We start from the raw sequence: 13,012 nt of genomic DNA on the forward strand, positions 1-13,012 counted from the left end.
GGCTCTGAATCAGGGCCTCTGTCCTCTTCTTACCTCTATCCTGCACAAGTGTATGATTGCAGCTGCAATTGTTGTGGAACTAAAAGTCCCAGCATGCATTAACAGACAATACCTTATGGGTTGGATACGGGATTTCGGTCCTCAGGATCCCGACGCTCAGAATCCTGACGCCGGAATCCCGACTGGGCTAGAATACCGACACCTGTCGGTAAGTGCCCTACGATTATCCCCACCCCTACACCTAACCTTCCCTCCCCGCAGCCTAAACCTAATCCCCACCAAAGCCTAAACCTAACCCCCTCCCCTGCAGCCTAAACCTAATCCCCCCTGCAGCCTAAACCTAACCCCTCCCCCGCAGCCTAAACCTAATCCCCTCCCCCGCAGCCTAACCCTAACCCTCTTTCTTAGTGCCTAACCCTAACCATCCCCCTAACCCCAATACTCACCGTTGGGATGTCAGCGGTAGGGATGCTGGTGCCGGGATTCTGACTGATGTCGGAATTCCGGCTGCGGCATTCTGAGTGTCTTGACTACATTCCCTACCTTACCTGTCCTACTGCATTATTAGGGGGAAGAGGATTTGTGGGGACATACGATCGCCTGTAGCCTATATAACAGTGTCCATTCCCGCCTCTTACACCAGTTTATGGGATGTGACGCCTACTGTTACATAGTTGGGTCCTTACAAAAACGACTCATTTTATTTCATGTCAAGATATTCCATAAAGCCGTCCTGCAAAAGTGTCTATTCTCCTGCTAAACTCATTTCATGTATTTTAGAATAATCCATGTTAGAATTACGATATATAGGAAAAGAGTGAGAAGTCACTTACCCTCCTTTGATGTAATCCACAAATGTATACTCAGACTCCGCCTTGAAAGACAGAAGTGTCACCTATGAAACATGGATGAGATTAAGTTATCATTCTCACTAACATGTCAAAGTCCCCATTTAGCCACCTCCCACCATTGGACGTCTTCATACCATATTAGTCTTTGAAAGTGGGTATTGGCATGATATTATGGAGGTGTAGACACTATCGGGCATGGTTATGTCCCCACATGGACGTGCCCAACTGCCCTGTGGGCATGCTTAGCTTTTTGACACCCATTACCCACCTCCCCTGTCCCCGAAAGCAGGGGTGCCGAGAGGGGAGTAGGGAGGGTACTGATTATCTAGGCCCAAGCTCATCTGGAGGGGGTTCGGGCCAGCCATGGAAGATAGTGACATACCCTCCTTCTAAGCCCATGCCACCGCAAAGCATAGTATTCTAAGCTAACGTTTTAATGAGTGGGTGTGGTCACCCCTTCGTGTTTGGCGACACCTCCTCTAGCACCCAGGCCCACCATCTGTCTCGGGGGCCCTGACCACAAGACAGCCATTGCAAACACCCTAAGCAGAGCAGCAGTGTACAGGAAATACCTTCCAATCCGCGCGGCATGACCAATGCAAGGATGGCTTTTGGAAACCAATGGGCAACCCGTGGTATTCCTGACTCAATGGAAGTACTTTTTCCATTCAATGCCAGGATTGCGATGTTCGCCATCATTGCGTGCTTGATTTCCGTCAGCTCATCCGATGGTTGATTACTCCCATTGAACTGGGGACACCCAGAACTGCTGACAGCAGCACAGCTCCTAAGCACATGCACTAATTTAAGAGTTCCACTGTGCATGTGCATGTAATAACAATCGATGGTTAAACCCTCGAGTGGTTACCTGCATGTAGACATGGCAAGACACGTTGCGATGTCAGCAACATCCATACTATTTGGTTCTTGCGATGGCCATCCCGAGACTAATATGCCAGACTGTCTTGTCTAAAGCTGGATACACACTTAAGCGACTGTGGGAGCGTACAAATTGGGCATACACACTGCACGATATGCCCGCTTTGCCGTTTCGAGTTAGATTTTTGACATTTGAAACCAGTATTGAGTCAAACCATATATATAATTTGTATTTTTTTTAAAGACAACACATTACTGTATTTTGTGCAATTGCAAGATAAAAGCCCCCCCCCCACCCATACACTATACACTGTGTCAGCAACACATAACAAGACAAACAGCCATTCTGTAGCGGGCAGCGTAGAAGATAAATAGTAATGTCCTTTGGAACACAGTGATTTTACTATAAACACAGCAGGTCTTTAAAATGTTCACTCACAGTTCCCGAGTTGATATATTTCTTCTTTTTGCACTTCTTTTTCGGATTTAATACCTAGAGGAGATAAGAATGACACGTCAAGGCTGCCCCTCCTGTTACTGACAACACAGAAACATTCATCTTCATTAGTGCAGATACTTGGGCATTCATCAGTGGGAAAGAGAGCTCCATCCTGTTACACCTCTGGTCCCGCAGTCACAATTAAAGTGACACATGTGGAACAATCACGGTGAATGGTGAGAATAATGGCTGCTGTGAGAGGCGGGGGGAGGGGGGGGGGGGGCGGGGAAGAGGGGGGAGGCCTCCAAATTTAATACTGTTTATCGCCTACATTTCTTAAGTCACACACAGAGTTACAGGACACAAGTTGTTTCGTTATAATAACACATATTACATTAAATGTATCAAGACATGCTATATCATCAAATTATAGCGCTAGTTTATCAAGCGGTCCCAATTGCTGTGGTATGGTTGAATTTTACATTAAAAAAAAGAATCGGCTGCAATGGATGGGTGAGGTGTGGTAAATCAACATTAAGAATGTCGACAGGTTCTGAATAATGACATTCAAAAATGTTGACATTCAAAAATGTTGACATGATTAAAATGTTGACATTTCACATATCAACACCAGAATGTCGACATACTTTTTTTTTTTTGCTTATTTTAGCCTAACTCTAAACCTAATCCCTAACACTAAACCTAACCCTAGAAATCATCAAAGAACTGTATGTTCGACATTCTGGAACATGTTGACATTTTTTTGATTGCCAACATATTGGTTATCAACGTAAAGTCTATGTCGGCAATCAGAACCTGCCCACATCTTGAATGTCGACATTCTGACAGGATCCTGCGATGGACAAACCCCAGTTGTCCTCTTCATCGGAAAGAGACACAATAAACAGAATTATTTGTAAATAATATAGTCACACCAGTGGTCGGGAGAAAAACAAAATGGCCATTTTACACTCGTCCTTCATTTCTAGGGACAATCCTACAATGTATTACTGACCTGTCCCTGATTTTTGATCCCCATAGAAATTTTTGTATATTATTAGATTAACCAAATGCATTACATACTTTCCTGCTCATGCATTTTAGGGAGTTCTCCCAAACTCTATGTACAGTGCGCCCCCCCACCCCCCTGCTGAGATCCTGCTCATTTCCACACGAAGGTCCTACCTGACTTTACTAGGAATAACGCTTTTGATGACGCGTTTAACTGTTCAACACAGCATCATTAACCCCGCCCTGGAGGAGTGGTTGAAAAAGAATGAAAGTATGACCATTCAATATGTCTTATCCTATCAGCAATTCCCATGGTTTAGTCTTATTTTATGGACTTGAAAATGTATAATCATATATTATTAATTGAGGTATCACAGTTACATGATAACCAAGTTCAACAAACATGTCATGATAGCAGTTGTAGTGCACCAAGAACAACTAAACTAGTGGATTCGTGTGGAACTAACATTTTTATTTTTATTTTTAAGGAACGTTCCAAAAGAAAGCAACACATAGGTACATACGTAAGGATTGGTAAAGTAAGACTAGAAATAATAGGGCTAACTGTAGTAAAGATTGGTTTTGCCAAAGTTTAAAAACCGGTGGGAACCAGCGCGTTGTGACTGGCGGTTAAAAAAAAAAAAGCCCAGTACTGTTTATAATTGTGCGGGTTTATAATAATGGTGGTTTATAATTAATAGTTATAGTAATCACTGGATGGGCAAGACACAGACAGAAGTTCTCATTACATATATATAGCTTGTATGGGACACTCATGCAGTCTGGGGCTGCGAGGACGAGACTAAGACTATTGGTATAATATACGCTCAGCCTCACTGCACAAACTCCTTGTACCGACTGAGAATAATGAGATACTGAGCTGATTAATCCGCTCATCTTTCACTTTGCTCAGAATAAACAGCCAGATAATGCTTTCATCAGTATCCAGATCTCGTTCCTAGTGTCAATAACACGATCAATGTCATACAGCCTCAGTTTTGTCTGGCTGGGCACAGTGTGAGCAGGAGTATATGGATAACCTTAACATTATCCGCCTCTATTTAGAATAGCCGGACACCCGTGGTGTGACTAAGGGCAGAGGTGCACGCAGTGCCGCTGTTTGTGCAGTTGGGCGATGTTTTGCTACTGCGCAAATAGAGGGGGTGGCATGGGCGTGTTAGGGGAGTGGCATGGGCGTGTTAGGGGAGTGGCATGGGCGTGTTTCGGCATGCGGCTACGTTTTCTTTTGCAGCTCCGCAGCCACAGTGACCATGTTTCGAGAAAGTTACAAAGGAGGCTGCGCCCATAGCAACCAATCAGATTCTAGCTATTATCTTCTAGAAGGTTCTAGATAAATAAGTAGAATCTGATTGGTTGCTATGGGCAACATCTCCACTTCTAAAAACACACACCTTAGTAAATGTACCCCTAAGGGAGGCCGCAGACAAGACAGGTAGGAGAAACAGCGCAGTATCATGTTAGTAAAAAGATCAGGCCTAGAAGAGGGAAGAATAAACAAATCATAGTTGCCTACCCTCCCGAATCCTGCAGGAGACTCCCGGTTCCCAGTAGAGTCTCCTGCTGCCCCGGAAAATTAATAAAATCCCCCGGATTAACAGACCAATGAGAACAAGGCAATGTACAACCTATCCCAAGGCTGCTTTCAGCAGCAGTGTAGCACAATGACCCGCCCCCTGGGTGCTGCTGCTGCCTCCCATGTGAGCGCTGCTCCGTGTAGTCACTAGCTGCTCTGCCCACCAGGGAGCTTCAGCTGCCTGCCCGGCACTAGTGCACTGCCTGCCCATGACCAAGCTCTGCAGCATTCCGAGGTGAGTGACTTCCTCCTTGTGCTCATTGTGCAGTCATGGGGACGGGTGGTGATTAGCTACAGTGTGTACAGCAGCAGGGTTCCTTCCTTGTGGTGTAAAAGTAGCACAGGTCCAGCACCACTTGCTCATATGCCCTGGGCCTGCTTAGTGAAACTCCCTTATAGAAACTCCCTTATAGAAACTCCCTTATAGTCTGCTTCTCAGCAGGAGGGAATGCCCATTACATTGGTGCTTGTACCTACTGTGGGAGGCAGAAAGATACTCAGCATACTATTTCTCTGATATCCATTCATGGGACCTGTTAGGTTTATGACACTCTGTATTTCTCAAATGATGGCTGCTGTTGGAACATACAGTACATGACTTGTGATATGATTTATTGGTGTCATATAAAGCATGCTGTAAAATCTATTTCTACTTCAGGGTCCATAGGGGGTCCACAGGGTTGACCTTGGGGTATAGCTGGATCTGGATCCATGGGCACCACGCAGTTAAAGCTTTAGCTGCTCCCAGGATGCACTTGGGTCCGTCCTCCTCTATACCCCGCCCCCGGCCACAGCACCTCAGTTTGAGTTGGTGCCCGGCCGGAGTCGGGTCACCTGCGCAGGGGGGCTGCAGGAGCAGCCCCCAAAAGCTTTCTATTTTTATTAAAAAAAAAAAAAAAAAAAAAAGAGCCTGTTAGATTTTTATTTTAAAACAGAGGCTCTAGTGTGGCAGCGACGGGCTGTCTATGCAGACGCCCACGCTGCCGCTCTCCTTCCCCGCTGGCGCCGCGACGCCAGTACTGCACTGGGGATCGCGGCGGGAGGCCAGAGTCCGTACTAGCCGGACTCTGGGTCCCTCCCTGGACTGCTGCCGGAGTCGCCGGGGACAAGGTAAGCCGCGAGTCGCCGATTAGCGGCGGCTCGCGGGTTTTGCCTGCAGATGCAGTCCTTTGCCCCCGGTCCTAGGGGACAGACCGAGGGCCGCTAGCGGTGGCAGCGGGCTCCCCCTCTGAGGAGGAATAACCCGTGGGACCACTAGACCACCAGGGATATATGGCAAGCGGGATGCCGGCAAGCCCTGGGGTTAATATGCTAGCCAGGGGAGGAAGCCTTCCCTGTCAGCGGCTCCTCCGCTCAGCTCAGCGCGCCTTTCAGCACGGAGTCTGGCGTCGCTGAGCTGCAGTTACACGGCCACTCCTCCTCTGAGGTCTCCAGCAGCCATTTTCTCACAGTGGCAGCGCAGATCTTCAGGGAGCACGCGGACCGGTCCCCCTGTGTACCTCTCCCCTGATTAAGGACAGCGTACACAGCACTATAGCCCTCCCAGACACTGAATCTGGGCAGGTTGATTGTAGTGTAAAGGTGCAGTGAGTATATCTTCCTGCATGGTATGTGACTTTTGCTAGTGCTGCCTGTCTGTGCTTATTTTCTACTTACTGTCAGCTTATACCTATCCCTTTACTTCTCCTACAAGCCCTACAGGTGTGTGGGGGAGGGGCGTTTCTACTGACCTCACTTATATAGATCACGTATTTGTGAGGTCCGTCACATACAGTTGTGTGCTACTCAGTGCCATATTGTGGGCTGTTGTTCAGCACACCGGTGAGTGCGTTTTACTTCTACCCTGGTGCCAGATATATAATATATTCTGTCATGTCAGACGAGGAGGTTGAGCGCTCAGTGGCTCCGGTGTTGGCCTCCTGCGGACGCTGTTCTGCAGGAGTAGATAGGGAGGATTTGTCACAGGATGGCCTGTGTAGTCGATGCCAGGTGGCTCCTGGCCCATCCAGACCTTCTCTGGCGCAGGAACCACCGTGGGCGATGTTTTCTCAAGTGCTGGTGTCTATTGCGGACCGTCTGTCGGTCCCGACTGCTCTCCCTACTAGGTCGTTGTCCCAGCCGACCATCCCCCATTCCCCGGGTGTCCCGCAGTTATTGCGGAGTCCTCCTGGGTCTCAGTCGGTGAGTCCCTATGCGGGGTTGCCTATGTAGATACAGGCTTCCCCTGTGCCGCAGCAGCCTGTGGTACCTTTTCAGGCCCCTATGGTGACTCCTCCACCCTGGGTGGATGTGCTCTCCAACTCCGTGCAAAATTTGGCGGCCGCTTCCTCGGCTTTTCAGTCAATGTTGCAGACTGACATGCCTTCTAGGATTTCAAAACGCCCACTCATGACACGGGCTGCTCAGGTATCGGACTCAGAGGGTTCCTCAGATGATGGGGAGGTCCCTGATGACACTGACTCGGACGCCTCGGTCCAGGAAATGGATACCAAGTCGTCCATTAATGTGCGAGCACTAGTTAGGGCGGTGCGAGCTATTCTTCTTATAGAGGATGAGGCACCGGTTCCTAAGTCGAAGTTTCCTAGTTTCAAAAAAACTAAGGTGGCTTCTGCGGTGTTTCCCCTGTCGGATCAGTTGACGGAACATATGGCGGTAGCTTGGCAGGCGCCCAGTAAGAGATTTCTTCCTCAGAAGCGGTTGGCTTCTAATTACCCCTTCCCTGAGGCACATTGTAAAAAATGGGAAACTCCACCGGCGGTGGATTCCCATGTCACCTGTTTAACTCGGGGCGCCACCTTACCATTACCGTCGATATCCTCGCTGAAGGATCCCACGGACAGGAAAGTTGAGACTTGCTTAAAGTCTATTTACTCCCTCTCCGGGGCGGTGGCCCGACCATCCATGGCTATCTCCTGGGTGGCCAAGGCCATTGAGGGGTGGGCCAATGCATTGGAAGATACCTTCCTGGACGACGCTCCGGATGTCCAGCGGGCGTTGTTGGGACAAATGAGGGACGCTGCTTCTTACATTGGAGAAGCTTCTTTAGATGCTAGTCTGCTGACCTCGAGGGTATCGGCTGCAGCGGTGTCTGCCCGCCGATCCTTATGGTTGCGGTCCTGGAGAGCGGACTCTGATTCAAAGAAAGGTCTGGAGGCCTTACCTTTCAATGGGGAATTACTATTTGGTCCGGACTTGGACAAAATAGTGGACACCCTGGCTAAATCCAAGTCGGCCTTCCTCCCTTCGGCGGCACTGCCTGCTAAGGTTCGGAGTTCGGCTTTTCGTTCCTTTCGGGTTCAGGGTAAGGCGAAAGGTCAGTCCTTCCCGAGACAGTCTGCGAGTAAGACGGCCTCTAAACCCAAGAAGCAAGCCTGGAGTGCTCGGCGCCCTTCTTCCAAGCAGGAAGATAAACCTGCGGCCTGATGGGACGGGCCTCCCTCTGGGGGACCTCAGAGTGGGAGGCCGACTTCTTCTATTTGCCCAGTGCTGGCACAATACCACCACGGATGCCTGGGTTCGAGAAGTGGTCTCCCAGGGGTACGCCCTGTCTTTTCGGCACAGACCACCCCACCAGTTTTTCTGCACAAGTCCTTCTCAGGACAAGACCAAGGCGCTACAGGTTCAGGAGGCTATAGAGTCCTTGCTGAAAGCAGGGGTCATTGTTCCCGTTCCTCTATCACAACGAGGGACGGGGTATTATTCGTCTCTGTTTCTGGTGCAGAAACCCAATGGTTCTCATCGCCCTATCCTCAACTTGAAGTCTCTGAACAAATTCCTCAGGGTTCCCAAGTTCAGGATGGAAACGTTACGTTCCATTATTCTGGCGATGGAACCGGGGGATTACATGGTGTCCCTGGACATCCAGGACGCCTACCTCCATGTTCCGATAGCATCTTCACACCAGCGGTATCTGAGGTTCGCTATCCTTCAACACCACTATCAGTTCCGGGCGCTACCCTTTGGTCTCTCCACGGCACCGAGGGTGTTCACGAAGATTATGGCGGTCATGGCCGCACATCTTCGGAACCAGAATGTACGGCTGCTGCCGTACCTGGACGACCTCCTGTTGCTGGTGAGCTCTCCGGAGGTACTGCTTCAACATCTCCACCTGACGATCGCTTGCCTGCAAGCACACGGGTGGTTGATAAATTGGAAAAAGTCCTCCCTGATTCCATCACAGCGGATGGTTCATTTGGGAGCCCTGCTGGATTCGCGTCAGCAAAGGATCTTCCTGACTCCGGAGAAGGTCGCCTCCCTACAGCTGCGGATACGCAGTTGCCTGAGCCGTTGCCGCCTGTCGGTCCATTCGGCTATGAGAGTTCTGGGGTCCATGGTGTCGACATTCGACATGGTGGAATTTGCCCAGTTCCATTCCCGGCCCCTGCAGGGGCTGATTCTATCAGAATGGAACGGGTTACCTCACAGGATCCGCTCTCAGGTGCTGGTGTTGTCTCCGGACGTTCGGCTATCTTTGGCTTGGTGGCTTCAGACAGCTCATCTGGTCGAGGGGCGCCCATTTTGGATCCCGGACTGGGTCCTGCTCACGACGGATGCCAGTCTCCGGGGTTGGGGGGCAGTGACCGGCTCTTTGTCGCTTCAGGGTCGTTGGTCAGCGGAAGAAGCACTTCTCCCCATCAACATCCTGGAACTGCGGGCAGTATACAGGGCCCTGCAGTCGTCCGGCCCCGCTCTTCACGGAAGGGCGGTACAGGTGCAGTCCGACAACGCCACCACGGTGGCGTATATCAATCACCAAGGCGGAACTCGCAGTCAGGCAGCGATGTCGGAGGTGTCTCGTATCCTGACTTGGGCGGAGGGTCACATTCCAGCGATCTCGGCGGTCTTCATCCCCGGAGTCCTCAATTGGGAGGCGGACTTCCTCAGCCGTCACGACGTGCATCCCGGGGAATGGTCGCTTCACCCAGAGGTGTTTCAGCTACTCGTGGACAGGTGGGGACTGCCGGAGCTGGACTTGATGGCCTCCCGTCACAATCACAAGTTGCCCGTTTACGGGTCAAGGACAAGAGACGCAGGTGCAAGTCTGGTGGACGCGCTGTCGGTGAAATGGACGTTTCACCTGGCGTATCTGTTTCCTCCGATATCCCTGCTTCCTCGGGTTCTGCGGAAATTCAAGCAGGACGGCGGCATGCTCGTGCTGGTAGCTCCGGCGTGGCCCAGACGTCCTTGGTACTCCGATCTCAGGAGCCTCTCCATCGACGCTCCGTACCTTCTTCCTCAGCGTCGGGACCTGTTGTCTCAGGGGCCCTGCCTTTACCCGGATCTGGGTCGGCTGTCTTTGACGGCGTGGCTCTTGAGACAGCCGTCTTGAGGTCTCGGGGCTTCTCCAGTTCGGTTATTGGTACCATGCTCAGGGCACGCAAGCCTGCTTCAGCACGGATTTATCACAGAGTGTGGCACACTTACTTTCAGTGGTGTGAGTCCAGACATTATGATCCTCAGGTGTTCCGAGTTTCTAGGATCTTGGAATTTCTTCAGTCAGGATTGGATCTCGGCTTACGCCTTGCATCTCTGAAGGTTCATGTGTCCGCCTTGTCCGTGTGGTTTCAACGGCGGATTGCAATACTACCAGACATTCACACCTTTTTCCAGGGTGTTCTCAGGATCCAGCCTCCCTTTGTGCCTCCTGTGGCTCCTTGGGACTTGGTGGTGGTGCTACGGGTCCTGCAGGGTCCTCCGTTTGAGCCTCTTGAGGCGGTGGAGCTCAAGTGTCTGACATTTAAGACGGTTTTTCTCCTGGCAATTGCTTCGGCAAGGAGGGTGTCTGAATTGGGGGCGCTTTCCTGTCGCCCTCCTTTCCTGATTTTTCACCAGGACAGAGCGGTGCTCCGCACTCGTCCTGAGTTTTTGCCCAAAGTGGTCTCGAAGTTCCATTTTAATCAGGAACTTGTTGTGCCAGCTTTTCAGTCCCCTGATCTTTCAGCTGGTGAGACTTCCTTAGATGTGGTCCGGGCGCTTAGAATTTATGTAGACCGGACGGCTTCGGTTAGGAAGTCTGATTCCTTGTTTATCCTCTTTGGTTTTCACAAGAGGGGTTGGCCTGCCAACAAACAAACGTTAACCCGTTGGCTTCGTTCCGTTATTTGTGAGGCTTATGCACAGGAGGGATTACCTGTGCCAGCCTCTGTTAAGGCTCATTCCACTCGTTCTGTGGGTCCCTCTTGGGCTGCTAGACGTGGCGCTTCTGCTGTTCAGCTGTGTAAGGCGGCCACTTGGTCTTCAATTCAAACGTTTTTGAGGTTCTATGCGTTTGACACCTTTGCCTCTCAGGATGCATCCTTTGGGCGCCGGGTACTCCTTTCAGCACAGGAGCGTCCCCGCCCTTAGTTGTACTGCTTTGGGACATCCCCAAGGTCAACCCTGTGGACCCCCTATGGACCCTGAAGTAGAAAACAAGAGATATGGTAAGAACTTACCTTTGTTATCTCTGTTTCTACGAAGTCCATAGGGTCCACAGGGCGCCCGCCCTGACGCACCTGGCTTCAAATGGGCTGTGTGGCTGGTCACCGGTTTTCCGTCTCCCATTTCTGTGAGTATGGTTTCTTGTGTGTTCCAGTCTTACTTCTCTCTGTTTAGTCTCCTCCTCCGGCCTTGGCTGCTTACCAACTGAGGTGCTGTGGCCGGGGGCGGGGTATAGAGGAGGACGGACCCAAGTGCATCCTGGGAGCAGCTAAAGCTTTAACTGCGTGGTGCCCATGGATCCAGATCCAGCTATACCCCAAGGTCAACCCTGTGGACCCTATGGACTTCGTAGAAACAGAGATAACAAAGGTAAGTTCTTACCATATCTCTTGTTTTTTTTTTAATCGTGGCCTATTAGCATATATGGTATGTTCCCACCTACACGTTTTTTTCAGCTTTTTTTTTTTATTTTAATGAATCAGTATATTATATATTTTTTAGTTTCTTTCCTTTCTCAGAATACTTTTGTACTCCAGTGATGGGGGAACTCTGTGTGTATGTGTGTATATATATGTGTATGTACGAGTATATGTATGTGTGTGTGTGTAAAAAACCTGATTGGCAATAGAAACGTTCATGGGGGATTCTAGACATGCTCTTTGGGCGGAGCATGGCACACCCCCTCGCGCGACGCATGCTACTGCTGACTATGATCTCCCTGAAACTCATTTTCAAAAGTAGGCAAGTATGAAATAAATATATATAATATATATATATTAGGGATGTGCAGGCTCGGATAGGTTCGAGTTTGCACGTGGAGTTCGGATTTTTCCCTCCAAAAAAACGGAACTCACAACGAGGCAAAACGTCATCTTACATGGACGAACATCATCATTCCTGGTCTTTTGTCCAGGAATGATGATGTTCGTCCATGCAAGATGACGTTTTGCCTCGTTCTGAGTTCCGTTTTTTTGGAGGGAAAAATCCGAACTCCACGTGCAAACTCGAACCTATCCGAGCCTGCACATCCCTAATATATATATATATATATATATATATATATATACACTCGACATATACTTTACATGTCACCTCAGCCACATCCGCCATACTTAACGCCCTCATTCCCGATGCGTGCCCTGGCTCCCACAGCACGTTAAATATGACATGCACGTAACACAGCCGCTGTTAGATCATCACTCAAACGTGCGTGATGGTCAAATTTGTATCAGGGTCGAGAGAGAGAGAGAGACAGACAGACAGACAGACAGAGACACCAAACTCCAGAAAACATACTGGCAGGTTAATTGGCATCTAACAAAAAAATATTTTCAAAAGAAAAAAAGTCTACAAGTACCAACTCTATTGGATAATGATAGCATATACACTGTGGACCTCATTCAGAGCCGCTCGCAAAATGCGAGCGCTCGCTGTGAATGAGGGCAGCCGCTTCTCTGTAATGAGCCGGCCTCCTGGCCGCTCGCTAAGCTGTGGGTGACCACCCACAGCTTTAGTGAACGGCCAGGTTGATGGTCACGATGGTCAAGACAATCGCAACCATCGGGGCTTGCGACGAGACCCTTGTGGTAGGGTCTCGTCTGCCGCAAGCCCCAGTGAGCTTTCGGCTTTAATAGAGCCGGAAGCTCACCACTGACATCACGAGTGATGTCAGTGGGGCTGACCCCAAACAGCAGGCGTTCCTCCGTTTGGCCAGCCACCCCCCCACCCCGCCTACAAAACGGTGCGAGCTGTCGATCACTATCGACAGCCGCCCCTTTTGTAGTGAGCCCCGGAGCGAGAGAATTTCTCTCTGGCTCC

General features: G+C 50.0%; 1 protein-coding gene across 4 annotated transcripts in view; it reads right to left on the bottom strand.

Moving 5' to 3' along the window:
• The window catches only part of CPNE9 (copine family member 9), a 384,344-nt gene that overhangs the window by 36,357 nt on the left and 334,975 nt on the right, over nucleotides 1-13,012 (bottom strand). For all 4 annotated transcript variants that reach the window (XM_088473286.1, XM_088473287.1, XM_088473288.1 and 1 more), the window contains 2 exons: nucleotides 2,170-2,223; nucleotides 834-895 (listed from right to left, as the gene is read on the bottom strand). In XM_088473286.1, the coding sequence (XP_088329412.1) occupies nucleotides 834-895; nucleotides 2,170-2,223 (116 nt within the window). The remainder of the gene's footprint in view (nucleotides 1-833; nucleotides 896-2,169; nucleotides 2,224-13,012) is intronic.

This window comes from Taudactylus pleione, unplaced genomic scaffold (genome assembly GCF_031769625.1).
Source record: "Taudactylus pleione unplaced genomic scaffold, aTauple2 ptg000133l, whole genome shotgun sequence".
In the NCBI taxonomy this organism is placed as follows: domain Eukaryota; kingdom Metazoa; phylum Chordata; class Amphibia; order Anura; family Myobatrachidae; genus Taudactylus; species Taudactylus pleione.